Source organism: Peromyscus maniculatus, chromosome 4 (assembly GCF_049852395.1).
Source record: "Peromyscus maniculatus bairdii isolate BWxNUB_F1_BW_parent chromosome 4, HU_Pman_BW_mat_3.1, whole genome shotgun sequence".
In the NCBI taxonomy this organism is placed as follows: domain Eukaryota; kingdom Metazoa; phylum Chordata; class Mammalia; order Rodentia; family Cricetidae; genus Peromyscus; species Peromyscus maniculatus.
Genome location: NC_134855.1, coordinates 135,411,518 through 135,439,243, shown reverse-complemented (window position 1 = coordinate 135,439,243; position 27,726 = coordinate 135,411,518). Strand labels below are relative to the sequence as shown.

The 27,726-nt window shown below is 53.0% G+C and overlaps 3 protein-coding genes across 15 annotated transcripts in view; 1 reads left to right on the top strand and 2 right to left on the bottom strand.

The window, feature by feature from the left end:
* Nucleotides 1-703: 703 nt before the first annotated feature.
* Nucleotides 704-14,939, bottom strand: Ergic3 (ERGIC and golgi 3). 2 transcript variants are annotated; one of them, XM_006988263.4, is made up of 15 exons: nt 14,854-14,939; nt 10,680-11,188; nt 10,474-10,544; nt 10,277-10,364; nt 9,958-10,077; nt 8,568-8,661; nt 7,633-7,798; nt 7,481-7,538; nt 3,443-3,457; nt 2,814-2,845; nt 2,049-2,145; nt 1,905-1,969; nt 1,236-1,372; nt 1,102-1,157; nt 704-901 (listed from the first exon to the last, which is right to left on the bottom strand). In XM_006988263.4, exons 2-15 carry the CDS (start codon nt 10,765-10,767, stop codon nt 822-824), a joined length of 1,167 nt encoding a protein of 388 aa, XP_006988325.1. In that variant the 5' UTR covers nt 10,768-11,188; nt 14,854-14,939; the 3' UTR covers nt 704-821. The 2 variants fall into 2 exon arrangements, with proteins under 2 accessions (XP_006988325.1, XP_006988326.1); XM_006988264.4 differs by lacking the exon at nt 3,443-3,457.
* C4H20orf173 (chromosome 4 C20orf173 homolog) lies at nt 10,071-18,206 on the top strand. 6 transcript variants are annotated; one of them, XM_076570998.1, is made up of 6 exons: nt 10,071-10,268; nt 15,239-15,562; nt 15,739-15,881; nt 15,971-16,120; nt 16,296-16,345; nt 17,065-17,353. In XM_076570998.1, the coding sequence occupies exons 2-5, from the start codon at nt 15,290-15,292 to the stop codon at nt 16,312-16,314; spliced, it is 585 nt and encodes a 194-aa protein (XP_076427113.1). In that variant the 5' UTR covers nt 10,071-10,268; nt 15,239-15,289; the 3' UTR covers nt 16,315-16,345; nt 17,065-17,353. The 6 variants fall into 6 exon arrangements, 5 of the variants coding, with proteins under 5 accessions (XP_076427113.1, XP_015862212.1, XP_042132530.1 ...); XM_016006726.3 differs by lacking the exon at nt 10,071-10,268 and adding an exon at nt 15,046-15,125; XR_006071594.2 differs by lacking the exon at nt 10,071-10,268 and adding an exon at nt 17,866-18,206 and having other exon boundaries at nt 15,052-15,562; nt 17,065-17,312.
* A 1,361-nt stretch (nt 18,207-19,567) lies between these two features.
* The window catches only part of Cep250 (centrosomal protein 250), a 46,393-nt gene continuing 38,234 nt past the window's right edge, over nt 19,568-27,726 (bottom strand). For 5 of the 7 annotated variants that reach the window (XM_006988261.4, XM_076570992.1, XM_076570994.1 and 2 more), the window contains 5 exons: nt 23,922-24,035; nt 23,614-23,763; nt 23,159-23,260; nt 22,242-22,304; nt 19,568-20,284 (listed from right to left, as the gene is read on the bottom strand). In XM_006988261.4, coding sequence (XP_006988323.1) covers nt 20,021-20,284; nt 22,242-22,304; nt 23,159-23,260; nt 23,614-23,763; nt 23,922-24,035 — 693 coding nt within the window. In that variant the 3' untranslated portion in view covers nt 19,568-20,020. Of the gene's footprint in view, nt 20,285-22,241; nt 22,305-23,158; nt 23,261-23,613; nt 23,819-23,921; nt 24,036-27,726 lie in introns of those variants that run through there. The other 2 variants (XM_076570995.1, XM_076570996.1) reach the window with 2 other exon arrangements.

The following is a 27,726-nucleotide window of genomic DNA, read 5'->3' as shown; positions in this document are numbered from 1 at the left end:
CCCCAGGTGACCAAAGGGTCACCACCCCGATTCCTCTGAGGTGGTCAATCCCCTGGCCCTCGGGCGCCCTCTCCTTGCTCTCATTTTGTGCTTTGTCTCCCTGCCACAGTCTTCAGGGGAAACAGGTGATCTGATGGACTGACCGCTGTCCTGGCTCAGGCAGGGGCTGTGGCGTGCGAGCCTCTGGGCCACGACTGACCGCACAGAGACAAGGTCTCCTAAGCAGCCCTGGTTGGTCCCGAGTCAAGGGCGTGGTGTTAGCTGTGCTGCAGAATGGCAGCGCCACCTTCTCTCGCTTCTCAGTTCTGCTTCCACAGGGGTCGTAGAGGTCTGGGTCATCTTCTCAATGCTGAGACACCGCGGGGCTTGGCAGAGAGCGGAGCCCCAAGACTGAGTCCAGGCGTGGGAGGCAGCCTCTGCTTTAGCTGTCCATCACTGCACAAGTGACACATTCCGGCCTGGACTCAGAGCCGGGGATAGTGGCAATGCGGTCATCTACTCCACAAGCCATGGTGGCTGTCTGGTCACAGAAGAGGAGGGACTAAGGACGCGGCTGTGAAGCCATATTGAACAGGGGATGCACATGTGGGACTCCCAAAGGGCTGGCCCCGGCCTGTCAGTCACGATGGCCCATGTCAGTATGTGGCCAGGAGAAGGGGCTGTTCCTAGGTTTCAGCCAGATCCCAAGAATCACACTGAGAGCACCATTCCTATCAATATTTACCACCCTGGGCTGACTCTGGAGAGGAGGGATGTGGGGTAGCCAAAGAGGCTGGGGAACAATCACAGGGGACAGAGGGAAGGAAGGACAGGGAGGATGACTACGTTGTCTTCCCGAGATCAATTTTCTTCTGGATGGCCCGAGCAGAGTGGTAGATGAGTGAGTCGATGAGTCCAGCCACTGAGGAGAGAGACTGGGCTAGCACTGGCTCACATGGAGCCCTGCCTTGTCTGACGTTTCCCTGGGCCCTTGGGGTAGCCCTCTTCCCCAACCAAAGCGGGGCATTGCTGAGGCCGTCACTCAGCAGAGGAACCCTTGCCCAGTCCACAGCACTGGGAAGCCTGGGCACCCACGCCCCACACAGGCACCCTGGGACTCACCTGTAAACATGCCCCCAATGATGGCGCACACACCCGTCAGGAAGTGGGTGAAGGACCTGCAGAGCAACAGGGGGCTTGCTAGGCACCCGCTCTCAGCGGCCCAGGGCCCTGGCGGCTCCACCCGCTCCCCTCACCTGTGTTTTTCTGTCAGCTTCACCATCATGGGGGAGAGTTCATAGAGCACAAAGACTCCCGGCAGGCCCTGGTCACCCAGCAGCCCATTGGCGACCTTCTCATGCCTGGTCACAGAGAACTGGTTTGTCCTCAGCACCTGCAGCAGAAAGGGCAGAGGCAGAGCAAGGCTTATAACCTGCCTCAGGGCTGTGCTGAGCCTTGGCAGGCCGTGACTACATGAAGGGACAGAAGGAAGCCCCATGACGGTAACTAGCATGGCAAGGCCTACAGTGTTCACCTGGCCTAGCGACATCTCACGGACGCTTTCCCTGGCGGTCCAGGGATGAGAAGAGACTCCTGCAGGCAGCACACCGGGACTCACTTCCTTGCCCCTCAGCCCTTTACACCGCTCCACAGACACAGAACAGAGCAGGCCCAGGGAGGCCTGGCCAACCCCCAGGCCAGCACAGACAACGGGGGTCAGTAAACACCCAAGGACTGTCTGGAGGCAGGAAGACCAAAGAGGGTCTGGCCTGTGTCTCCAGCGAGGGCATCACTAGCCCTGGGCCTCAGCTCTGCATCCATCAGATGGGACTGAGAGCAGCAGCCCATTCCCCAGGAGGGAGGGATGACACTAGGACTTCCGGGGCCTGCCAACCAGCTGGAACCGGTCCCCGTACTCAACTCACCTCCCCGTCCACTTTCATGTACACTGTGGGCACCACCTTCACAAAGTACTGGAACATCATGGAGGCTGTGAGGGGGAGAGAGCACAGGCCATGGGTGCCAGGCAGGGTGCTGGTGGCAGAGGGCGCTACCTCCCAGGATGATACCTTGGGGTGCAGTGACATTGGTGTGGTCCAGGGGGTTCACAATGCCTGGATAGTCCTCTCCGAATGACAGGTGCTTGATGTAGTGAGTCATGTTGATCTGCAAGAACACCAGTGTCTGAGACCTGACAGCATGCAACCCCCACAAAACTGTCTAGAGTCACAGAGGGGGTGCCGGAGCCTGTCAGCACAGGTCGGGGGAGGGCGGGGTGGAGGCAGGGCCTGTACCGGAGAGGCTCTGGCTTTACCGGAAGAAGTGCCTGTACCAGGCATCTGTTTTCACTCAGGGATCCCCTCCCAGTCCACAGGTTCCTGGGGCCCCAGGGTTTAAGGTACAGCCACGGAGTGCACAGGAGACACTGGTCTTGCCCGGATGCCTCAAGGGATGAAGACCTAAGCCAGAAGCCCCCAACTGCCAGCTTTCTGAGGGACAGTTAGACATGTAAATCTGACTATGTCACACCCCTGGTTAAGGGGAGCCAACACTGCCCTCTCTCCCGAAAGGGCAGACTCCTGAGTGTGGCTCCAGTCTCAAGTCCTGGCCCTGCCACTCAGACAGCCTTGCCATCCATATCCGCCCTGGTGGCCTCCTAGAAATGTCACACTTCATCCTGGCTTTGCTCTGAGCTTCCTTCTGCTGAGGATGTCCACCGTCTGCCCTTGGTCTGAGCACCAGCAGAACATGGAGAGTGATTTCTCCCCATTTCAGACATGAGCAGAGCCCAGGCTCCACGCCATCCACCCCCGTGGTTCCCTCCTGGTACGTACATTGTCAAGGCCGAAGCTCTGCAAGTCATGAACTAGGAAAGAAGAAGACAGAGTCACCAGGCAGGCAGGACCAGGTTCCTGGCTCCTTCCGAGTCTTTTCTCAGGCCGCCCCCCGCCCCTGTGGGGTACGACACATCTAGCTCTCCCTGACCCCTCAGTCACCCACAGCTGGCCAGGGCCTACCCTGGACCTGGGTGAGAGTTCACAGCCTCCCGCTGGGGTGGACAAGAACACAGATCTCTCTCCCTGGACAGACAGAGGGAGCTCTAGGCACTGACTCCAGGCCGGGCTTTTACCTTAGGAAACAAAACCCATGGACAGGTCTCTCTCTAACCAGAGTCAATGACAAATCACTGGACCCCAACATGAACGGGGACTCCCTTGCTTCTACCCTCAAAATTCTCCAAAGGGAATTTCATGAGTTCCCTGAGTCAGCAATTTCTTCCCATCTTCTAATCCTTATTGCCCACCGTAAGGAACCCCACGTCAAAGGCACATCCCAGGGGCAAGTCACCCAGCAGCCAGGTCAGAGAAGGCTCCATCCCAGACCCATCCAAATCTCCCCCCATTCCAGGAGGGCAGGCTGTTGGAAGTGGGGGGAGGGCCTCCCTGGGGGCAGGGCCACTTACTCTCCACAGCATGAACTGCAGCATGGGGAAGGGGAGAGAGAGGAGGAAGAGAACAGATTCAGAGCTTCACAGTGACATCTACGGAGCAGACCCAGGGTAGGAGGGAGGATGGATATTCCTGCTTCGGCACGAGGGTCTAGCCCCAGCTAAAAGGCCTCTTCCAGGGCCAAAGAGGCATAAAAAGAGCACTTAAGTACAAAAATATCCAGCCTAGGAACAACAACAAAAAAGACCTAGAGCCTTCAAATCCTCTCCCAGCTGTGTGACCTGGGCAAAGCACTTGGCCCATGCTCTTTGTGAAGGGCTGTCCTGAGGATCTAAGGGGGCGGGCGGATCCCTGGTCAACTCTACATGGCACTACACCACCCCCCCCTGTATCATTCACCGTGCAGTCAACAAGGATGTTAAAGGTACTCCAAGGACTCAACGGCAGACCTCTGCCACAGGCCATTGTAGCTTTGTGTAAGAGCATCCTTGGACTCCGAGTCAGCTGCCCTGGGGTTCCTGCCCCAGAAGGCAGACCTAAGCAGAGGCACAGAGACTCTGCTGTCATACCAGTCCCACCTCTGGAGTGTCCGCAAGGCCCGCAGCCCACAGCTTTACAGTGAAACACTGATGTCTCCCTATGGTCTCGGGAAATCCACGTGACTCAGCCTCCTCCAGAGTAAAGGGGTAGGGGTCCCAGAGCTCTACAGGGTCCTCCGGGCCACCTACCTGTCCTCATGCCTTTCCCTCACTGCAGGCACAGACTACACGAGAGACTACAGGCCCCATGCCTGCTCACCTCAGTCACTCAGAGCAGCTCAGGACCACTAGGTCCTGCTCATCCTCTGGACTCCTCTTACCTGGTAGCTACCTCCCAGGGTGATGCTAACTCCCACCCCACCCACAACCTACCAGGTAGCAGTGACATCCGTCTTCAGCCTCTGCCTAGGCCCTTCCCTCTGCTTCACCCACAGCCTGGAAGGCTTTGTCTTCCAGCACCAGCTCCATGATGTCATCTCAATTACTATTTGGTCTCCCATACCTATCCCCTCTGAGGCCAAAAGAGAAAAGGCCTTACTGTCCTTTTCGGATCACTGTCCCCTGATCCACTCTCAGTCCTCAGCCCCCACACGGTTCAAGGCCCCCTAATGTTAACCATGAAATTCTACCAGGCACCCCCAAGACAGCTTTAGCAACTAACTACCTGTCCACCCTTTATGGCACCCGAGTCGCAGCTTCTGGTGAGTTCCAGTCATGTGCATGAGTCTTGTACATCTGTCCTCCCAGGGCCTGGACAGCCCCTCCCTGCTTTGCCCTCCCCCTCCCAGACCACCAGCTGTTGGCCACTCCCACATCCTGACCTCTACTTTCAACCACGAGTACCCCATGCTCCAACTGCCAGCCTGCTAACTTCTTCCTGGTCCCCGACCCCCCACCCCCCCACCCCCGTCCCTCCAGTACCCCAAAGCCAACCATCCTTCGCCACTACGCCAAAGGCCTGTGGAAGCTGTGATGGCCTCTTTGCACTCTTTGGACTCCTTGTCTGGGCAGCAGAGCGACACTAAACCCCAGAACATCCCACAGGTGTTCTCCCTTATACCCACTGTCCCAGAAACCAAATGCCCTGCTGTTGCCCCCTCCTCAGCCTCGGCCAGTGACCTTGCTTCTTCCTATGCCAGAGAAGCAGCTAGAAGACACTCAAGTGCTGGTCCCTGCTGTGCCTGGAGTCTGCTTTCCCGACTGTTGGAAGCGGCCTTTCCACGCCCACGGCCTAGCCTGTCTTCTCAGCCGCTGCTGCACCAGACTGTGACTCTCATCTCTAACGTCACTTCTGTCCTCTTCACAGGGTGACTTTCCACGGCCCTGTCGGCCTGTGCACCAGTTCCTGGACATACTTCCTCTGCTCCCTAGCCATCAGGTCTGTTCCCATCCCTAGACAGCCATTTTCGACCTGTGGTTTGGGATCCCTTCAGGGTTAAATGACCCTTTCACAGGGTCAGCTAAGACCATTGGAAAACACAGACATTTACAGTATGATTCCTAACGGTAGCAAAATGACAGTTATGAAGTAACAACAAAAAGTAATTTCGTGGTTGGGGTCCCACAACATGAGGATCTGTACTGAAGGGTGGCAGCATTGGGAAGCTGAGACCCACTGCTCTAGCCTGTGACAGTGGCAGTGATGACAGCTATCTGCAGTTTCAATTTCAACACCTGCTGCTCTAACGCAATCTTAGCACTTAACACCGCATTTCTAGTTATAGCCACGTTCTGTCAGGGCCACCAATGACCACTATACTAACACCCCACATTCAGCCTTTGCTTGGTGTCCAGAAGCACCCATCCCTTGGCTCTTAGGATGCCACGTTCCTTGCTCAAGCTCCCACCTCGCCAGCCATCCTTACAGTCTCCTCCACAGCCCCATACTTCTGGCCTCTAACACAAGAGGCCTGGTGAAACTCAGCCCTTTGAGTTCCCTTCTCCGACAAACTTCACCTGCAGGGAGAGTTCATGGAGTCCCACAGCTTTAAATATGTGGGAGGGCTCAACGTCTGTGTCTCCTGACTAGTCTCTGTCCTTGAACTCCAGGCAAATGCTTACTTGGTATCATGAGGGCCTAGGAAATGAGAATCCCATTGGTCTGACTGTGTCAGAAGCTGAATATCTGCTCTGTACTCACGCCTTCAAACAACCACACCCGCCCGAGTCCTCCTCATCTCTCCTAAATGGTAGTTCCAATCTTCCCATGACTTGGGCATAAACTCGGACGTTATCTTGGACTTCTTTGTACTTCTCTGTCACATCAATCAGCTGCTTCTCAGCTCTACCTGTAACACATCCAGATTGCTTCTCCACCTCTATCAGCACACTCTGAGCCAAGGTCCACCATCTCTGCCAGGACTGCTCACTGCAGACTTCCCCACTGACCTCTCCTATTCTGTCCTTTCTTCTTCCAGCCTTCTGCACACACCAGCAGGTGCTGTTCACCATGTGTTTCTTCCTTTTTTTGGAGACAAGGTTTCACTATGTAGACCTTGCACTACAACTGTAGTTCCAGGCTGGCCTGGAACTCAAAGAGATCCTCTGCCCCTGCCTGCTGAGTGTTGGAAAGGCATGCTTGACCTTCTTACTTTTTTTTTTTTGGTTTTTCAGACAGGGTTTCTCTGTGTAGCCCTGGCTGGCTTCGAACTCACAGAGATCTGCTTGCCTCTGCCTCCCAAGTGCTGGGGTTAAACGTGAGTACCACCATGCTTGGCTTGGTCTACATTACTTTTTGTTTGTTTGTTTGTTGTTGTTTTTCAAGACAGGGTTTCTCTGTGTAGCCCTGGCTGTCCTGGAACTTGTTCTGTAGAGCAGGCACTGCCCGGCCACATTGCTTAATAGTAGAGGATATATCATGTGTTTTATATGCCTGTCTGCTTCTTTTTTCTTTTTCTTTTGGCGGACAGTGAGTGTTGAGGCAGGGTCTCATGTAGCTAAGGCTAGCCTCAAACGTGCTATGTAAGGAGGATGACCTTGAACTGATCCTCCTATCTCTAGCTCCCCAGTGCTGTGATTATAGGTATGGGGACCAAGCCCGGAGGGCTGTTTGAATATTCTGAGTGCAGGGACTGCTGTATCTATGCAGCTAGACTAACACACGGTACCCAGTAGGTGATTACTAGACATCTAATGAATGCACACATAAACACAGCTCACAAGTACAGAATCTGAGTTCCAACCCAGCTTTGCCTGCCCAAGCCTCACACACAATCATCTGATGGGGGCGCGGGGAGGCTACCACTGAAACCAAGCAGCGTTTAACCCAGGCTCTGTGCCACAGTCCTAACTCCTGCACCACACAGGCTGGAGACCAACCCAGCGCTCATGAACAATAGGCAAGCACTCTACCGACTGAGCCAGACCCCTGCCCCAGTCTTCCTTCCCACTGGGCTAAACTGCTCTCCTACTCTGGCTCAAAGCTAAAGCAACACTGGCCTAGCGAGGGGCACACCAACCAGCCAGGAGGGACCCCAAGAGCTAAATGCCCCTGGCTGATTCTGGGTCACTTACCATGCACATGGGACTGTTGGAAGCTCTTCCCAGGGGCAAAGTGGAAGTTTCCAGCCACCTGCAGGGGATATTTCCTCTCATTCTCCATTTCAACGGTGGCGTTCGCCCAGCCTGGCTCAGCCCAGCCATCTTGCCTCCTTCCCTCCTGGTACCTTGTTGACTTCCAAGAAGCCGTACACCTGGCAGCCCTCGTTCTTCTGCTCCTGCATCTTCTGGCTGAAGCCCTCACGTCGACACTGCTCAATAGTGTCGGGGTTCTTGAAGGCCCAGCCTCGACGGCGGTACGCTTCCCGCACGTCTTCACAACTGTTACAGCACCTGGAGGGTGCAGGGGTGAGCACGGCAGGGGGGCACCCCGGAAGCCAAGCCCGGACGGCTGTCTGCCGCAGGGGCTCGGCCAGCCCCTCCCTGATCCCCAAGTATCTGCACTATTTCCTCGTGTGAGCATAGAGAACACCCCTATGCTGCTGGGGGCTGTGATGGTCACACTGTGTTGTGAATGTCCTCAATGCCAATGAACACAAAGACAGTTCAAATGCAAACTTTAGGCCACGTGTACTACTACTGTTGTTGTTGTATGTGTCTGTGGCCCTGTGCATTCCAGGGCCTTGTGCGTGTTTGGCACTAACTGTAACACCAGCCTTACTTCCCCCAATTTCTACTCTTTTTTTAAAAAGTGCATCTTCCTAAACCTGTTGAGCCAGTCTCTTAGGAATCAGGGCTGGGGTAACCTCACAGCAGTTAGCACATGCTAGAGGCTTCATAACGTAGCTTTGGCCTTGTCCTTCAGGGCTTTGGGTATAACTTAACACTCAATCTTCATGTGACTTTTGCAAGGAAGGTGTTACTACCCTCCTTTATTGATAGAGAAGTGGTGTGGCTCAGACTGAAGACGAGACTGGGGAACTGGCAGCTGGACTCCAGAGGTCACCTTCGAACTGCTTCTCAGGCCATGAACCAGGGTCAGGGAGGGCATCCTTCCCACCCCTCTAAACTCACAGTCCCATCTCCCCAGTGTGAACAAGGCTGCGGTGGCTAGTCCCGGTGGCTGATGAGAACCCACACCACGCCCCGGGGCTCGGCTCACTTGATATCTTCTGACTCGGCCCCGTAGCAGCTCTCACAGCGGTTGGGGTCCAGCGAGTCGGGGTCAAACACCGTCACCTCGACTTTCCCAAGTTCTGAGGAGAAGGCAGAGGAGGCAAAGCCCAACGTGAGGCAGGCAGTGACATCTGCAGCCCCAGCTCTCACCCGAGTCCTCTGACCGCTGCCGCGGGGAAAAACAAAAGCCAGTGTTCACACAACACAACGATGGGCCAGGCGTGAGGCACGTCACACACACCAAGTATCACTAAGAAAACAGGAATACTAAATATCAGCGGCTACAGGTAACTCGACCTAGTCTACGTCACTCCTAGAAGACTCGATGAAAATGGGTCTGAGCTTGGAGTCGTGGCACACACCTTTAATCCCAGAACTTGGGAGGCAGAGGCAGGCGGATCTCTGAGAGTTTGAGGCCAGCCTGGTCTACATAGCGGTTCCAGGCCAGTCAGAGTTACATAGTGAGACTCTGTCTCAAAAAAAAAAAAAGGGAAATGAGAAGGAAATGGGCCTGAGGGTAACAGAGATGGCTGCTTAGAAACAGGAAGTGAAAGTGAGCAATACACCAGGTCTTTCATACACGTTACCAGTGACCCCCAACTTATGATGGGGTTACAGGTGATAAGCTAACATATCCTGAAAAAAGTGCATTTAATACATCTAAGATACTCAACACCACAGCTTAACTAGCCCGCCTTAGACATGCTCAGAATCCATGCACAGCTCACAGCTGGGCAAAACCACCTGGCACAGAGACTAGTTCCTAATAGAGTACTGGTTACCTCGAATAACGCACGGAATCCTCTACTGAGAGAGGAGAGCAGGAAGGTTGTATGGTATTTCACACCCTCACAAAGTCAGAACGTCGTAAGGTGGAAACCGTCTGTCCCCATCTGGTCCTTTATCTCACGGAAGGCGTACTACTGTTTACCACTACTTTATAGTTGGTGATCAGAGACGGCAAGACAGCACTGGACCTGAACCCAGGCCACTCTACTTGAGAACTTAAACTCCTAACCTCAGGCCACTGGTACGGCAAAGAGGGAAAGGACTTTAGCCAGTGTGTTGGGAAAGCAAAGGCACGGGCAAGCTTTTATCTAGGGAAGACCTCTGCGCAGGCCTGAGAGTATGATTAACAGTAAAGTGCTCTGCTCTTAACCGCGGAGCCATCTCTCCAGCCCCTAAGGTATTCCACTCAATGTGCTCACGCGAGACGCATGCATTCAACCGACTCTTGACTCTCGTGACTGGAGAACCCTAGGCAAGCCTGCTGACTTCTGACTAACGTGTCGCTCAGCCCGCACCAGTCCACTTCCGGAAGGCAGTGTGAGTATGTCCAGCTCTAGGACCGGAGACCTGCCCCCTCCCTCGGTTACCATGACGTTCAGCCTCTGAGCTCACGGGGATGCCGTCCTTGTCTAGTCGTTTCTTGAACAGGTTGTGCTCCACATCCAGCTGCTGCTCCCCAGCCACATCCATGGCATCGATGCTCAGATCTGGAAAGAGAGAGGTGCTATGACTCCAGGGACCTGGAGATCTGGGCTTTGGTAGGAAAGATGTATCTCGTGGAAGAACTGGACTAGGGGAATGAAGATAACCTGGCATCCATTCGGGGATCTAAGGCCAGAGGTGTAAATCTGGAAACCCATCCAGCACACCCAGGACTCCAACTTCCACCCACAATCAGGTACTCACAGGCACAGGGCATGTGTGGGAAAAGAACATCGATGTTGATCTTCAGTTTATCTCCCCGAGACTTGTCCACGTAGAGCTCAGGATGCACCTGGGGCGACACTACCTCAGTCAGATTTGGCCCTGACCCCCTACCCCGCTTTAAGGGTCCCAGCCTTAGAACGCTAAGCCCCGCCCACGTCCCAGGCCACGCCCCTTACCTCGGTGGTGAGATAATACTGCAACTCGGACAGGAACAGCAGGAGCATGAGAAGGCCACTGACTATGGTCACTGCAGGGCGGGAGCGAGATTTGGAATGGCCTGCGTCCCACCACTCAGCCTCTAGCAGGCCAGGGAGAGTCCCGGAGCCCGAGACAAACGCGGGGGCAGCTCCCTCCCCACAGCCCCGCCCGCTCCGGGACCTACCCGTGGCGCCCCCGCAGGTCTTGACCCGGAAGTCCTCTAGAGTCTTGGGATAGGCATCGAACTGCTTCAGCTTCCCCAGCGCCTCCATGGGGACCGGCCGGAAAGGGTACACCAGCCGGCCCGCCCCTCCAGCCTCCCGCTTCCGTCCTGGCGTCTGGGCCACGCCCCTCGCTGTTTTGCGCAGGCGCAGCAGTGCGTATGCGGGCTCCACCCCTTACCTGCCTTCTTACAGGCTGTCTGACCTGTGGGCGTTGTCACGCTCCCCGGCGAGGATTGGGCGGCGCCCCTAGGTGGGCGGGGCCGGGAACAGAGAGGACGGCGCTTGAGTGGCTGCACCTGTAGTAAGCGCGTCTTCCCCGGACCTTCGGACCTTATAGGACAGCGCTTCCGACGTGTCCCCGCTGTAGGTGCTGCAGCATCAGTCAGACTTGGTTCCAAGTGCAGATAATTGGTTCCCGCTGACCGCATCAGAAAGTCCAAAAGTGGCTCCAAGGTGTTTCCAATCCGCCCTGAGAAGTGGGTATTAACCAACTGGCGAGTTGGCTCAGCAGGTGAAGGCGCTTGCTTCCAATCCTGATCACCTGAGTTCGATCCCCAGGGCCCACATGGTGTAAAGAGAGAACTGATCACTGCAAAATGTCCCCTGACCTCCACACGAATGCTGTGGCACTCCCGTGGCCACACAAATAAGTAAATATAATTTTTATTATTATTTTTTTTAAAGTGGGAGTTAGGGGTCCTGGAGAGATGGCTCACTGGCTGCTTTTCCAGAGGACCGGGTTCTACTCCCAGCAACCACATGGCAGCTCAGAGCTGTCTGTGACTCCAGTTCCAGAGAACCCAACACCCGTGACTCCAGTTCCAGAGAACCCAACACCCATGGCAAAACAATGCATATAAAATAAAAAATAAAATAAAAAAGTGGGAGTTAGCTTCCATTTTTCTCAAGCGCAAACTGATCAATAATGGAACCCAGTTCTACTGGACCTCAAAGTACCCTGGGTTCTTAACAGCTTCCTAGTGTTAACTCCCAGTGCTTTCCGGATTGACCCAAATCACTGTACAGGACGTGGGCAGTTCACGCTCCACCCCTCGAGGCCTAGGCTGTAGAGTGGAGATTAAGCACGCCCTTCTTCTCTTCCTCTTGTAACCCATTGGCTGTAGAAAAGCAGCTCTGGCTTAATCCAGCTGTGATGACTAAAACGAAATGCTCCTGGGTTTTAGTTTGAGACAGGGTCTCTTTTTGCTGTCCAGGCTGGCCCCGAACTCCTGGACAGCACCTGCCTCAGCCTCATGGGATCTCATGGGAGGTTTTTGTTTTGAAGATTTATTTATTGATTTTTATGTGTATGTGTATCTGCACGTGTTTATGTGCACCAAGTGATAGCAGAGGGCATTGGATCTCTTACAAGTAGACTTATGGGCAGTTGTGAGCCACCCAATGTGTGTGCTGGGAACGGAACCAGGGTCCTCTGAAAGGGCAGCAACCACACTGAGCTCTTTCTCCAGCCCCAAGCTTCGAGGTTTTGATTTAGAACTCCTCCTTCAGGTCATAAATCTCACTTTAGGAATCCCATTTTATGCTGTTGAGTGGTTTGCTTTCCACCTAAAGTTTTTTTTTTTTTTTTTTTGCTTTCTTGAGACAGGGTTTTTCTGTGTAGCCTTGGCTGCCCTGGAACTCACGTTATAGCCCAGGCTGGCCTCGAACTCAAAGATCCACCTGCCTCTGCCTCTAGAGTACTGGGATTAAAGGCGTGCACCACGACTACCAAGCAAAGTTTATTTTGTATTATTTTTATCTTAGACAGGTTCTCACTATGTAGCCTTAGCTACATAGAGATCTGCTTGCCTTTTCCTCCCAGGAGCTAGGGTTAAAGGCATGTACTGCCACACTAGCTCTTAAATATTTTTATTAGCATATATTGATTATCCACAATAATGGGTTTCGTTATATCTTCATACATATATAGAATGTATTTCTCTCTCTCTTATACACACACACACACACACAGTTACCCTTATTTAGCCATCTTCCTTTCCCATAATCCCCTTCACTATCCTTCTTTCATGTCTTTGTGTGATCATGTGATCCACTGCTTACAAAAATCTTTCTGCTTCCCCCACCAACCATCATCTGCATATAAGTCCTCAGGTGTTGACTGGCCCAATCTTTCAGAGATTTTGCGCAGATAATCTGAGCTGTCATGAGATCAAGAGTGCAACTACTATGTCATGCCCAGAATTCAGAATTCCATGCTTCTCTCCCTTCTTCCTGTAGATCTTACATTCTCTCCACCCCATCTTCTGAAATGTTCCCTGAGCCTTGGAGGGTGTAATATGGCTGTCCCACTATGGCTGGGTATTCAACGGTAATTTATTCTTGGCACTTTGACAGTTACAAGTCTGTAGTGCCCCCTGAGCACCTTTGACCAAAGCTGATCGCCGAACTATTAGGTGTAGGGGTTTGTTTTGTATGTTAAAGTTTACCAGGCCATCTGCAGTGGTTGAGTCAGGAGGACTGCAAGTCTGAGGTCAACCTGGGCTATGTAGGGAGACCTAGTTTTTAAAACAAAACATACAAAAAACTGAAACAAAGGCCAGTCATGGTAATGCTTGTAATCCCAGCACTTAGAAGGCAGAGGAAGGAAGTTCAGGATTTCAAGGCAGTTCAAGGTCAGCCTGGGCTGTGAGAACCCATCTCAAAACAAAAGATGTACCAGGTAGCAAAGACATATGCATGAGTCCATGAGGTTGCTCAGAGGCAAAACAGAGCCAAACTAAATGACTATATATAGGGATCAGTATGTAAATTTTCAGGTCTCACTCCAGCAAAAATGGAATACAAAAACTGTCTGACTTGAGTTTGATCCTAAGAACCTGCATTTAAAAAAAAAGATGGGTGCGGAGGCTTGAGAGTTGACCTGGTAGTTAAGAGCACGGCTGCTTTTTCAGAGGACCTGGGGATAAGTTTCCAGAACCCACATGGTGGCCCTCAACCATCAGTACCTCCAGTTCCAGGAAATCCAGCACCACCTTCTGGCCTTTGTGGGTACTGCATGCACATGGTGCATATACACATAAACCTTTGTGGGAGGAGCTCCCTACTGGGGCCTGGCAGCTGATCCACAAGCCACAGAACAGAATGACAGTGACCGACTGCCAGAAACTCCCTGGAGATGGAAGTGAGCAAGCTGCAGACTGTGGTTTAAGACAATTTTCCTTTCCTCAAGCTGAAGGACTGAGCTCAGGACTCTGATCAGGCTTGCGTGGGAAGTGCTTTTACACACTGAGCCAGCTATTACAATTTTTTGAGACGGCGTAGTCCTGGCTGGCCTGGAACTCCATGTGTAGACCAGTCTGCTCTCAAACTCACAGAGATCTGCCTGTTGCTGCCTCTCAAGTGCTGGGATTAAAGGCTAGACCAACATGCCAGGCTGCAATTGGATTTTAATGAGGAGAGCCGAATTTAGCATTCTTGTCTAAAAGATGAAGTACACTGGTTTGTTTTTTATATATATTTACACATATGTATCAAAGCTGGGTCTTGTTTACTAGTGTGAAATATAACTACATTATAATGGGAGCCAAGTTTAGCATATTGGTTTTGAAAGGACAGTTGTTGGGGTTTCTTGCTTTTCTTTTACATTAATAGTACTAGCTATTCTGGGCAGATGAAAATGTTCTGTGGGACTAGGGAGGTGACTCAGTGGGTAGTTATGTTTGTCACTAAGCCTGGCAATTCCTAGAACTCACACAGTTCAAGGAGAGAACGGTTCCTGCAGGCTGTCCTGTGATCACCACACACATGCACCATGGAATGTAGCCCCTCCCCCCCAGCACATACACACTCAATAAATGAGTGTAAAACAAGTTAAAAACCTTTCTGCTGTTGCTTCCTTCGTTAGGGAAGAGTTTCTGATACCATAGCATGTGTATAAATTATGTGTGTGTGTATTAGTAGGGGCTACAGGGGTGTCATAATATAAATCTAGAAAAAATGAAATAAAGTGCCATAATGATATCTAATACTTTGTGAGTTGATTTTTAAAAAATTAAAGGAGAGAGTAAGGATTTTGGAGGATCACACCAAAACCACAGCAGTGGGGGAAGGTGGGTTATTTACTGACAGAACAGTCTTGCAAGGCTTGGCTTCTAGGGGACGCCACAGGTTTACCTCAGGCTTGTTCTGGTGAGAGGTCTCAGACGTCGGAGCGGAAAGAGAGCTGAGGACAGTGTGTGCCCTTGGGCTCTCACTTCCCAGCATTAGAGAAAGAGGCTGGAGACTTCCCCAGGCAGGCTAAAGGATGGTGGTCACAATGTGGACTTTGTGATGCCCTGGGGTAACTGGGGTGGCCCCGGCAGCCCGTCTTTCCTTTTGCAGAGAGCACTTATGCTCTCTCTGTCTGTTCTAGCTTCTTCTAGGCCCAGTCAGAACTCTCCCTGGGGGTGAGAAAATGGACAAGGGGAAAATTGAAGCTGGAAGGAAGGCCGGGGAACTGTGGAGACCAGCATGAAGGGATGCTAGTGCTGTCCATGGCCTCAGCCCCATGTCCTTTCAGGTAGAGAAGCCAGTCTGCTGCCTGCCACATGAGCCATTGTCTGGGCCAGACATGGAGAACTGCTGGGTCTTTTGGGGGCTTGTCTTGTGGCTGATGGCTCCCTACCTGGGTTGGACACATGAGTCAGCACCCCAGCAGGAATGGACATACATGGTACCACAGCACTCTAACTGGCTGGGCTTCAAATTTGGGGAGCATGGCTGCCCTTCACGGACCCCCAACTGCTCCACCTGCCACTGCACAGCTGGAGGATGGAACTGGTTCGAAGCGTGTTATGAGAAGAGCATGGGGTACTTGAGGAGGACAAAAGCGCTCTGGTGGCTGGTCAGTGGTCAGCTGGGCCCTGAGCCCTTCGCTTTCCCCCGGGGCCCAGTTCCTCCCCCATCCTCTGGCCCAAACCTCTTCTCCTGGCTGCTGTGTGCATCTCCCCTCTTCAATCCTGGACCCCCAGAACTGAGGGCTGGTGCCAGAACCCCAACTTCTCTTTCTGCCGTCACCAGGGCATGAGCTCAGTAAGCGAGCTTGGAAAAGTGTGGAAGAAGCTACTAGAAGTGATTTCCAGGCCCCTCCTGTACCACTTTGATGTCCCCTGTGTGCCCTGCGTCATGCTGCGGAACTCTGGCCTCAGCAATACCAAGCAATTGTACGTGGCTTTCGGGTAGGCACTAAGAAGGTGGTAGGGCCCGGGTCAGGCTTGCCCCAGGTTCTGTTAGTCTCTGCCATTGTTCCCAGGATGAGTCAGGACACCATCCACAGGGCTGAGGCAGATATGAGGAGCCAAACCACAGGACCCTTCATCTGTCCCAGGAATGCCAGTCACCAGGGCTCCTGGAGGCAGCCGTGGTTCCTGGAGCTTGCTGATCTGGTGCCCCGAATGACAAGGTAATGGAGATGTGCAAGACCTTCTCAATGTGGAGGTACAGGGAGTTCTCCCTGAGAAGATGGGGGGAATGCTGGGGGGTCTCTGCTGCCTTGCTGGGGATTGCATCTGAGGGATTTTCTTAGGTCTCTGGAGCTTTCTAGAATTTCACCATCTCCAATTCTTTCTCAACTGTAGATTTTGGAAGACAGTCTGATTTCCCTAAGGCACGAGATAGTTAAGATGCGGTAAGGAGGATGTGGCTCTGATGTGCTGTGGGAGGGACTCAGGCTTGCCCAGGGACAACCTAACATGGGCAACTAGCTGGACAACTGCCAATACTGGAACTCACGGTCAGGTCTGCACGGGCAGCAGAAACCTGGTATCTTCAGCATGGAGGCCGAAGTTCTGTGTATACACTCACTCCAGCCTGCCTTCCTGTCTCCTCTTCTGCACTTTAACTTCTTAAAAAGTTATTTTATGTGTAAGAGTATGCTGACTGCATGTGTGTATGCACACCATGTTCATGCCTGGTGCCCTCAGAGGTCAGAAGAAGGAGGTGGATTCCTTGGAAATGGAGTTATGGATGGCTCTGAGTCACCGTGTGGGTGCTGAGAAACAAACAGGTCCTCTGCAAGGGCAACAAACGTCCTTAACCACTGAGCTACTTCTCCAGTCCATGCGCAGTTTCCCAGAACTGTAGCTGCCCTCTGCCTTTTCACAGCCCTTCCCTTCCCTGTCTGGAATCCCCTTCCCATGCAGATCAGGGACCAGCTAGTTGATGCTTTCTGAGGCCCAGGGTAAGTCTGGGAGAGTGTTTATCACGCTGTGTTCAGTCTGTCTTCCCTAGAGAGGGGAAGCGCTGTTCTCTCCAGGCTCCAGAAACAGCCTGTCACTAGATGAAAGGGAACCAGGGCTAAAGGACAGGATGCAGCCTGCTGACATGCACGGCCCTCTCATATGCCAGGCCACGCTCTCTGGATTTGGATCAGAACAGCAAAGCAGTCCTATTTCGATAACCAGACCAAAGGCCCCCTGACGGACCTGTCTGCATGGACTAGAGAAGCAGAAACGGAAGTTGCTTGTCAGCTAAGATGGACAGACAAAGCTACCATTCACAAGTGACAACTGCTGAGGCATGAATGCTGGAGAGTTTTAGGACACAACAGCCACATAACTGTGAAGACATTCATAGGTGAAGATCTAAAGAAAATGGTATGAGATCAGTCTGGTACTGAATAAAATCTTGGTCTGGCTCTCTTCTCTGTAAGCACAGTATCTGGAGAGGAAAGGCCAGGTCATAGAGGCAATGCCTGTCTGTCTGCCATCACCTGTCTGTCTATCTATCTATCTATCTATCTATCTATCTATCTATCTATCTATCTATCTATCTATCTATCTATCTATCCATCTATCCATCTATCCATCTATCCATCTATCCATCTATCTATCTATCCATCTATCCATCTATCCATCTATCTTTCACCATGTATAGCCCTGGCTATCCTGGAACTTGCTCTGTAGACCAGGCTGGCCTCTAACTCAGAGATCTGTCTGTTCTTGGGCAGAATTTTACAATGTAGCCCAGGCTGACCTTGAACTCATGATGTTCTGGTCTCAGCCTCCTGAGAACTGGCATTACAGGTGTGCACTGCCTCGCTCAGTGTTGTGTAGCATTTTCCTATAAGACAAAAACCTTCCATTTTGGAGGAAAGCACCTTAAGACACAGGAGCTCCTCTAAGGGGAGGCGAAAATTCCATCCTACAGGAAGCTCCCCAAGTAAACAAGTCAAAAGCTTCCGAAAGTCCCAGAAACGGAGCAGATTCACTAGACCCTTCACTCTCTAAGTATGTATCAGTGAGAGTCACTCCCAGACAAACCCAGCTGTCTGGAATGAGGCAGAGATCAATGGCACTGCTTGGAAGACTCTCCAACCTGTGGAGCTGCCTGCAATTATGCAGTGAGTGACAAGTGTCCAGCATTTGTGAGTGTCACCCATGGGGTGGGCTTTCGGTGATGCCGCTGTCTTTGGGTCATTTCTACTCCTGTAACTAGCCCTTGCCCATATTCCCACAAGTAACCCCAATAAAATGCATTGGTTCACCGTATTTCCTGAGTAGCACGATCAAACTCAAGTTAGTGTCATTGTTTTCAGAGGGGACTCTTCAGTACCAGGAACTAGAAAAGTATGCACATACTAAAAGGTGAAACTGGGATACAACACATACAAAAATGTGTGTGTGTATATGTGTGTGTGGACAGGCACCATATATGAAGGACTTAACTGTCAAAAACAGAAAGTGTGAGAGCACTGCCCAGCACGCTCAGCTCACGTGCACTACACACTCAGCTCACATGCACAGCACACTCAGCTCACGTGCACAGCACGCTCAGCTCACGTGCACTGCACGCTCAGCTCACGTGCACTGCACGCTCAGCTCATGTGCATGCTCAGCTCACTGCACTGCACTGCACACTCAGCTCAAGCACAGAGCACGGAGAACAAGAAAACTGCCTTGAGGGCCGGTGACGTGGCTTGCTGGGAGAACACACACCACCCAGTAACCTCACGTGTTGTGTTCTATCCCCAACGCTCAGAGAAAAGAGGAGGGGGCACTGCTCCTCTCAGGCTTTGAGGGAGTCACCAACAATGGTGTTGGGCCTGTGCGTTCTAGTCCATATGCCCCCGGCCCTTTCTGTAAGGGACAGGTTTGGCCAGGCTATGCTGACTGGCCTGACACATGGTTGGATGTCATCACTTCCAGCTGATGTGCCCAGGGAGGGGCACGTGAGGGTGTTCAGGCAGACAATGGTGTGTGATGGGGCGCAAAGCCACATGGACTTCTGGAATCACGACTGTGACTTTAGCCAAAGTCAAAGAGCTTGATTTAGGTAAAGAAACTTGGTGGCTGCTTGCTGTCTGGGTCAGAGCTCGAGGCCTGCTGTAATCCAGCCTCCAGCCTTGGTCCCACCCTCTGCCACAGACAGACCAGTTCCCCGCGAGACTGTCCAGCAGGATTCTCAACTCACTCCTCCATGCCTCAAGGGTCCGTGCGTGACTCCCTTGCTCCCTTGGAACCTCTACAGTACTTCTGTTCATACTCAGAGCTGCCTCTAAATTGCTAATGTATTACTTGGTCCTTTTTCTGTTTACATGTATGTGCATATGTGTGGGCATGGATGTGCTGTCATGCATGTGTGGAGGTCAGAGGGCAACTTATCCCCCATCCCGTGGGACGGGGCACAGAACTCAGGCTGTCAGGCTTGCCAAGCACCTCACCAGACTTGTTACACGGTTCTTCACTTCACACTTCAGGCTGGACCGGATTTTCTCACGTGACCTTCCCGTTAGACAGCATGCCATGCATGTGGTACGTTCATGCTGCCATACGGGAATCAGTGAATCTTCCCAATCCCCTCGATGTCCTCCTGCGGCCCATCTACGGAAGTGGAGACAGCAGCCGAGGGCTAATACAAAGACCTGGGGTTTATTGTAAAGGGGAAGGTGGGGGACGGTGAAGCCAAGAAGGCAGCGGACACTCCCTGCACTGGATGCTCCTGCCCAAGACAGAGTACCAGATGCCGCTGGGGCCAGCCAGGCCTTCAGGCTCAGTGTGGACTGTGGTTGCTTCAACAGGCGGAAAGACAACGATGCCCCGCAGGCAGGACAAGGCACTTCCTGGGTAACAGGAGGTCAGCAAGCAAATGCGATTTGCCTCATTCCCATGTGAGCTGCGACCCTCTGCGGCCTGGAGGGTCCCCATTTATTTCCTAGGACTGTGAGCTGACCTGGTCCTCCTAGTCGGGTAACAGAGCTAATCTTGCCTTTGGCAAACTTGCAGCGTTGGGGGAGCGGTGACCCCCTCTGTAGTCATCCGATGTGCGCCACCTGGCTGGCTGTGTTCTGCTCAGGCTACGGCTGCTACCTGGGGGTCGTGTGAGCAGTGTCCAGACTGGGATGTAGCAGGGCTGGCCCCGGGGATGTCAGACTCTGACTCAGGGACTCATCCAGCTTTCGGGTCTCGGCCTCCAGAACAGTGGCCTCGGGGGCCTGGGCCACCGTGAGGAGGGAGTGGGAGAGGCTATGCCGCAGGCCCGCCAGCTCCCGGCTGGTCTGTGCCGACTGTGCGATGTAGTCCTCTCTCTGCTTCCGCTCCAGTGCCAGCTGGGCCCGCAGCAGGGCTACCTGGAGGACAGGAAAACCAAGGAGGACGGCAGTTGGAGGCTCGGAAGCTGATCTGGGTTCTCGTGGCTTGTGTTCCACACTGGAATCAACTGCTACAAATACGAATCTCAGAATCAGGCTCTAGGGTTGGGAGAGGGGCTGTGGACTCCAAATCCAGCGATTCTCAAAGCTGGCTCCACAGTTAGGATGGTTGGCCTAACTGTCAACACAATCCAGCACCTGAGAAGACTCTTGGGGGGGACTATGTACACCAGGTTGGCCTGCGGGCATGTCTGTGAGGGACTGCCTTGTCTACATAAACAATGTGGGAAGACCCAGCTCATGTCGATGGTACCGTTCCTTGGCTTGGGTCCTGGGTGGAGTGAGCTAAGCAGGCATGCGTTCACTCTCAGCTGCGGACTGTGACGTGACTAGCTGCTTTAAGTTCCGGCAGCCTTGACTTCCCTGCTCTGACAGACTGTTTGTTACCTGGAATGGTGAGCTACAGTAACCCCTTTTCCTGTACACTGCCCTTCTCGAGTATTTTATCAATGAGACTAGGACAGCAGGTGACTCACGGGAGCTAGGAGCATCAATAAACTTCATTTTTTAATTTTTAAAAGTTACTTAAAAATGGGTATGACTGTTTGGCCTGTATGTATGTGTGTGTGCACCATGTGTGTCTGGTGCCTACAGAGGTATGACTGTTTGGCCTGTATGTGTGTGTGTGCACCATGTGTGTCTGGTGCCTACAGAGGTATGACTGTTTGGCCTGTATGCATGTGTGTACACCATGTGTGTCTGGTGCCCACAGAGGTATGACTGTTTGGCCTGTATGTATGTGTGTGCACTATGTGTGTCTGGTGCCCACAGAGGTCAGAAAAGGGCGTCAGATCCCCTGAAACTGGAGTTGTAGATGGTTGTGAGCCACCATGTCGGTGCTGGGACCCGAACCTGGGTCCTCGGCAGGAACACAAGCGCTCTTAGCGGCTGAGCATCTCTCTAGCCCCTCATTAACTTACTGCAGGAAAGTTTACATTTGATCAAATGCCCAGTTTTAATTTTGATAATGGATATGCCTAGGCATAACCATAATCCAGTCAAGACATAGAACATTTTGATCAGGTAAACGTCCCATCAGACCTTTCGGCAGGAAGCATTCCAACTTAACTGGAATGGTGCGAGGCCCAGGGGTCAGTGGTTTTTCAGATCTCCTCCCCGGGTCGTTCTAAGGTGCAGCCAAGGCTGGGAATCACCAACCAAACTTCCCATTCCTCAGATGGGCAGAGAAGATGAAGTGCCCGGAGTCTCAGGACTGTTCAGGACTAGGGTGAGAAGAGGCCTTGAGGGCAGCACTAAGGGGCACCCCAGGAAAGAGCAGGTCCCAAGGCCTCTCCTGCCTCAGACTGAGTCAGGGGGCTTCGTAGAACTTTCACAGACCACAGAGCACAGCCCGGTCCAGCTGGAGTCAGCCTGCTGACAGTACCTACTGATTCTGAGAGGCTCAGAAATCAAATCTGTACTTTTCAGTCCTCTCAGGTGGGGTGGGGGTGGGGGGAGGAGGAGAAAGAGAGGAGTGGGGGGTCTTTAGGTGAGACTCGGGGCAGGAGGCATCCGAGTAGTTTCCTGAGTGTGGTGCTGGCCTGGCATGTCTGAGTCCCTCTGCCTAGTGCTGTCCACAGTCCTGCCTGCCTCCAGCCGAGGGCCAGGCCAGTCACTGCTTCTTGCCTTTTCTGCCCTAGACCGCTCTGCGTCTCCGCCCCCTTTCTAAGTGTGGATCTGGAGGTTGGCCTGGACTTGGTACCACACTGCAGGTGGAGTTGGGACTGGAGCACCACGTGTCTCCTATGGAGATCAAAGTTCTCTGAGTGCCAAAGCTACTTCCCCTCTCCTGCTGGAAGTGCACAGACACTAAAGCTTGTTGCCTGAGTACAGGGAGGGAAAGGAGGGATGGGAAATGGATCCTTCCAGAACGTACCTCTCTCTGAAGCTCAAGCACATGCATGCTATCCGAGGAGCCTTTCTGACCTCCTCTCCCATCCTAAGGAGAACAAACATGGCCCTGTTAGAATGGGCCGTCCTGCTCTGGAGCTTCCACAGCAGCCTACCTCTGCCTCTGCCCCAAGGCCAGCGAGGCTGCAGGGGGCCATCTGTGGGGCAGGCAGCGCTGAACTCCTCGTCCCACATCTTAAGGGCCAGGAGCACTTGAACTCAAACTGAAGCGCGATGGGGCTTGGCTCGAGGCCAAGAGGCCCACGGCAGCACCATGGGCAGCACCTTCTATGAGGAACTTTATTTAACATTAGGGTTCTCCATGGATCTGTTTTGTGGGAGTCCTGGGCTAAAGGGGAAGAAAGGTAAGTGTTTGCCCTTGGGAAACGTTCAGGGAAGTGGGGTGAAGCTGGAGATGTTCAGGACCGGAAGCAGTTCCTCCAACCATGGGACAGGCATAACTAACCTGAGGTGGTGATGGTTTCGAAGGGCAAACCCCTTCCCTGAGAACAGGACTCTGTGCCAGGACAATCAGAACTCTAACTTTGTAAACTCAGAACTAAGGGGCTCTTAAATGCAAAGCTGTGGTCAAACTTCTGGGCGTGTCAAGAGCTGGTAAGCATGATCGAGCCCCTGGACGCCAGGGACTCTGGGTGAGCCAGGGGACCCGAGGCACTGGTCTGGGAGTGAGTGGATCGGAACCCTATCCCTGACTGCACTTACCCGCTGATGTCGGACCTGCTCCTAAGGCAAGGACAGACCAAGGGTGGAATCAAGCCAGGAGAGGCTCTCCAGAGAAATGGAGCGGCTGTCTCTACATCTAAGAGTGGCCTGGGATATGTACTACAGGGGGCTGGGTTTCCACAGAGGCAGAAGAAAGGCAGGTGAGAGAAACAGGTAAACCTGCTGTACGGGGGACGAAGCCATGGCTTCTCTCGTCTCCAGAGACCCTGCTCGGGATGCGCGCATGGAATCCCTCTTCAGCCTCCTCCGTTCCCGCTCCACCTGCCAATATGCAAGTGAGAAACCACGTGTTGATCTGGAGCCAGCAGCACATGTGCAGGGGTGAGTGTGGAGAGCTAGAAGCCCTGGGAAGTCAGACTCCTGGGCTGGGGAGGGCATGTGGTCGGGTACAAAGAAGAGCTCCTGGTACAGAGGAGGCAGGCCAACTCTCAGCCGTGGGAGCAGAGGCTAGCTCTGTGGGCTGTTGTGAGCTATTCCCGCCCCGTCACAACGACTCTGCTCCCTAGCATGACGAGCAGGCACCACAGACCATGCATGGCTACCGATTTACTAAAACTGTTTCAGAAACAGGCACAGGAAGCCCTGGGCCCCGAGGGGAAGCACACGTTCCTGACCTGCTCTAAGGCAGTCCGCAGCTGCGCGTTGTGGTGCTGCAGCTTGCTGCGGTCAAATTCCAGCTGCGCCACAGCTTCCTGCAGACGTTCAAGCCTTTGTGTCCACTGCTCCTTCTCCTCCACCCCAGGACTAGGCTCAGCCACAGCTACCTGCAGGGGAGACCCGTGATGCTCATCTGGGCAGCCCAACAGACAGGGAGGAGAACTGGAGGGCAAAGGGACCAATCTGTCAGTTTGGGTTCAGAGACCCATTCCCAAAGGAGGGGAACAGTGTCGACAAGGCCCCACCTAGGCCCCGGCCAGCTCACCTCTCCAGGCTGCCTGTCTTGTCCAGCTTTGGGCCCTTGGTCTGCTCTGCTGGCTGAGTGTGGGTCATGTGACTGCTGCTCCTCCAGAGCCTGTCTGCTGAGCACCAACTCCTCCTGGGGTACAGAGCGAGGGACAAAAATCACACTACGTTAAGCTCATGTCCAAAGTTGTCCCATCCTCCACCCTCTTCATAAACAAACCGTGTTCAAGAAGGGAGATGGATCTGGGAGTGTGTGTGAATATGTGTGTGGTGTTGGTTGCTGTGGGATGTTCTGTATGTCCTGTGGGAGCCCTTCTTGGGTTCTTTGTGGCGTTACCCAGCAGGTCCGCATAGAGGATGATTAGGACCATGGGCCTGAGTGCAGGTGTCTGAGATGGTCTGCACTTGGCTGTGCTGGGGGATGGTCTGTATGTCAAGTTGCTCTGATTGGTTAATAAATAAAACCTGATCGGCCGTGGCTAGGCAGGAAAGATAGGCGGGACTAACAGAGAGGAGAAATAAAAGGACAGAAAGGCAGAAGGAGACGCTGCAGCCGCCGCCATGACCAGCAGCATGTGAAGATGCCGGTGGGCCACCAGCCACGTGGCAAGGTATAGATTTATGGAAATGGACTAATTTAAGCTATAAGCACAGTTAGCAAGAAGCCTGCCACAGCCATACAGTTTGTAAGCAATATAAGTCTCTGTGTTTACTTGGTTGGGTCTGAGCGGCTGTGGGACTGGCGGGTGACAAAGATTTGTCCTGACTGTGGGCAAGGCGGAAAACTCTAGCAACAGTTGGTGTTTGGTGTAAGGGGTGTAGTGTGTGTGTGTGTGTGTGTGTGTGTGTGTGTGTCAGGGCACAGAGAAAGGGAGAGCCAAATGGTCTAACCCTGAGCCCTACTTAGATGGTCAGAGCTAACCACTCCAACTAGGTGTCTGTCTGACTTTGGATAAGCTGAAATCTGACTGCCCTTTTTCAATTTTAAAATGGACACAGTATCAGTTCCTTCTTTGAGGGTAGTGAAAAAAAAGAGAACAATGGAACCTGGCATGTAAAAATGTTTCAAGTACGTAAAATGTAAGTGGTAAAGAGAACTTGCTGTTTTTCCAGAGGACCCAAATTTGGTTCCCAGCACCCACATGGCACGGCTCACAATTGCCTCTAGCTCCAGCTCCAGGGAATCCAACACCCTTTTCTGGCCTCCACAGGCACACGCGCGCGCGCGCACACACACACGGCACGCACTCATACAGACACACACATACACATTAACAACAACAGCCAGGTGACGGGAGCCCATGCCTTTAGTCCCAGCACTCAGAAAGCAGAGCCAGGTGGATCTCTGTGAGTTCAAGGTCAGCCTGGTCTACAGAGTGAGTTCCAGGACAGCCAGGGCTACATAGAGAGACCCTGTCTCGAAAAACAAAACAAAACAACCCAACAACAACAACAACGACAAAAGCAGGACCACCACAGAGAGAGAGCGGCCTCTACAAGATGCTTCTGTAGCTCCTGGGTGGGGAGCAGGCAGAGTGCCTCTGTCTTGTTACGTTATCGACAGAGCACTCTAACCTGAGAGCATGGCGAGGAAGTGTCCTCGTGCCCAGACTCATGCCTCCCTTTTGCTATGCCGCAGGACAGGCGGGAAATAGGATGAGTTCCAAGGCAGTAAGATAACTTAGTGGGTGAAGATGCCTGTCTTCTTCTAAGCCTGATGACTGGGGTCCAATCCTGGGAACCCACTCTGTGAAAGGAGAGAGCCAACTCTTGCAAGCTGGCCTCTGACCTCTGCACATGTGCCATAGCACACACACACCCCTCAAATTAAAACATGTCCAAAGTCACCTGCAACACACAGCCTCACTGAAGCCACCTTTCCCTGCGCATCCATTAGAAATGCAGGCTTGGAGCCGGGCGTTGGTGGCGCACGCCTTTAATCCCAGCACTCGGGAGGCAGAGCCAGGCGGATCTCTGTGAGTTCGAGGCCAGCCTGGGCTACCAAGTGAGCTCCAGGAAAGGCGCAAAGCTACACAGAGAAACCCTGTCTCGAAAAACCAAAAACAAAAAAAAAAAAAAAAAAGAAATGCAGGCTTGATGCCGGGCGGTGGTGGCGCACGCCTTAACCCCAGCACTCAGGGGGCAGAGGCAGGTGAGTGTGAGGCCAGGCTGGGCTACAGAGCGAGTTCCAGGATAGTCAGGGCTGTTATACAGAGAAACTTTGTCTCAGAAACCAACCAACCAACCAACCAACCAACAAGCCAAAACTAAACAAAAAAGAAAGAAAAGGAAAAAAAAAAAAAAGAAACACAGGCTTGAAAAGTGAAATCTCGGCCAGTCAAACAGCCAGTAAATTACAGAACCTATCTGAAATCCAGAAGCCCAGTCCCACTGGTCAGCATAATTCCCTCTTCACACACCACCCTTGCACCAGGGCAGAGCCTTGTGACTTCCCAGAAGGCGAGGAGGCCCCAGGAGTCGTGTGACTGAGTGACAGGGTCAGTTTCCTTAGAAAGGTGGATTAAGTTTGTCGGAGACAGAGCCGTCTATGGGAGCAGGGAAGCAGCTCTCCCCCAGCTCACTCTCCTGCTAGCCTTGCGGACGGACGAGTGTAAAGATCAATCCACGTGAGTCTATTTAACGGGTAGGTAGCAGGGATTCATTAGGATATAACTCGAGGAAATACACTCAGGAATACAGAATGGAGCAGACAGCTGACGTCATCCTCTGATCTGACCGGGAGCCCATCCACCCGCAGTTCAATCACACCCGGAAGCAGGGAGAAGGGGCTCTGACCCTCTCCCTCTCCTTTTAAGAGGTCTGTACAACGGCAAGAAGCACTGCCTCTTTGGGGCCCTGTAGCCCAAGGTCATGGGTGAGCACACACCACTACAGACGGGTCTCGGGCTCAGTGCTGGGGCATGGAGACAACTGAGGCACGGAGCTTGACCTCCAGTTAAATGTTACACCCTGAAGTCCTAGTACCAGTGGTCCTCAATCTTTTAATGCAGCTCTTCACGTTGTGGTGACCCCCAACCTTAAATTTATTTTTGTTGCAGCTTCAAAACTGTAATTTTGTTACTGTTATGAATTGTGATATCTGATATTCCTGATGGTCTTAGGCAACCCCTGCAAAAGGGCTGGTTGACCTCAGTGGGTTTTTGTTTTTCGAGACAGGGTTTCTCTGTGTAGCTTTGCGCCTTTTCCTGGAACTCACTCTGTAGCCCAGGCTGGCCTTGAACTCACAGAGATCCGCCTGGCTCTGCCTCCCAAGTGCTGGGATTAAAGGCATGCGCAGCCACCACCGTCCAGCTGAGAACCACTGTCTTTAATCTACCACTTCCTTCCTACCACAGCCCTGAGCTCCACACCGCCGATGGCACTGTCTCGCGCTTCACTGAGCTGCCTGCTGGGACGTCCCATCCCCTCGTGTGTCCCCCGGGCGCCTGCTCGACCTCCAAGCCGAGTTCACCTTCCTCAGCCCTGCTTTTCTCCATCTTCGTGGGCAGAAGACGCTGCCGTTGTCCTTTCTCTGCTCTGCTCACACTTGCTACCCGAGCCCCCGCCTCTCCCGGGACTTCTGTCGTCTCCTGTCCGCTCCATCTCCATGGCCCGAGTCCGCTCCGCCTGCGTCCTGAGCAGCTACTCTGAACTGTTCCTAACTCCTCCCCCACGCCCCACTAGTGACCCAGTCCTCAGGAGCCCGGGATGCCACAGCTCCCGCTGCCCTCTCGTCTCTCGTCAACACCCTCTGCTTCCGGTGACTGGAACCTCACGGGTCCTCCCTGTGTTCCTCCCTCGCGTCTCTTCTGCCTTTCCCCAAG

Bases quoted from the DNA above. Each gene is read 5' to 3' on its own strand.
- C4H20orf173 (XM_042276595.2), top strand. From the start codon at position 15,227: ATGTCCTTTCAGGTAGAGAAGCCAGTCTGCTGCCTGCCACATGAGCCA. The intron at 15,563-15,738 runs GTCAGTGGTCAG...TGCCGTCACCAG, and splicing joins CAAAAGCGCTCTGGTGGCTG to GGCATGAGCTCAGTAAGCGA. The intron at 15,882-15,970 runs GTACGTGGCTTT...CATTGTTCCCAG, and splicing joins CTCAGCAATACCAAGCAATT to GATGAGTCAGGACACCATCC.
- Ergic3 (XM_006988263.4), bottom strand. From the start codon at position 10,767: ATGGAGGCGCTGGGGAAGCTGAAGCAGTTCGATGCCTATCCCAAGACT. The intron at 10,365-10,473 runs GTAAGGGGCGTG...GTGTCGCCCCAG, and splicing joins AGTATTATCTCACCACCGAG to GTGCATCCTGAGCTCTACGT. The intron at 1,373-1,904 runs GTGAGTTGAGTA...TTTCTGCTGCAG, and splicing joins ACATGAAAGTGGACGGGGAG to GTGCTGAGGACAAACCAGTT.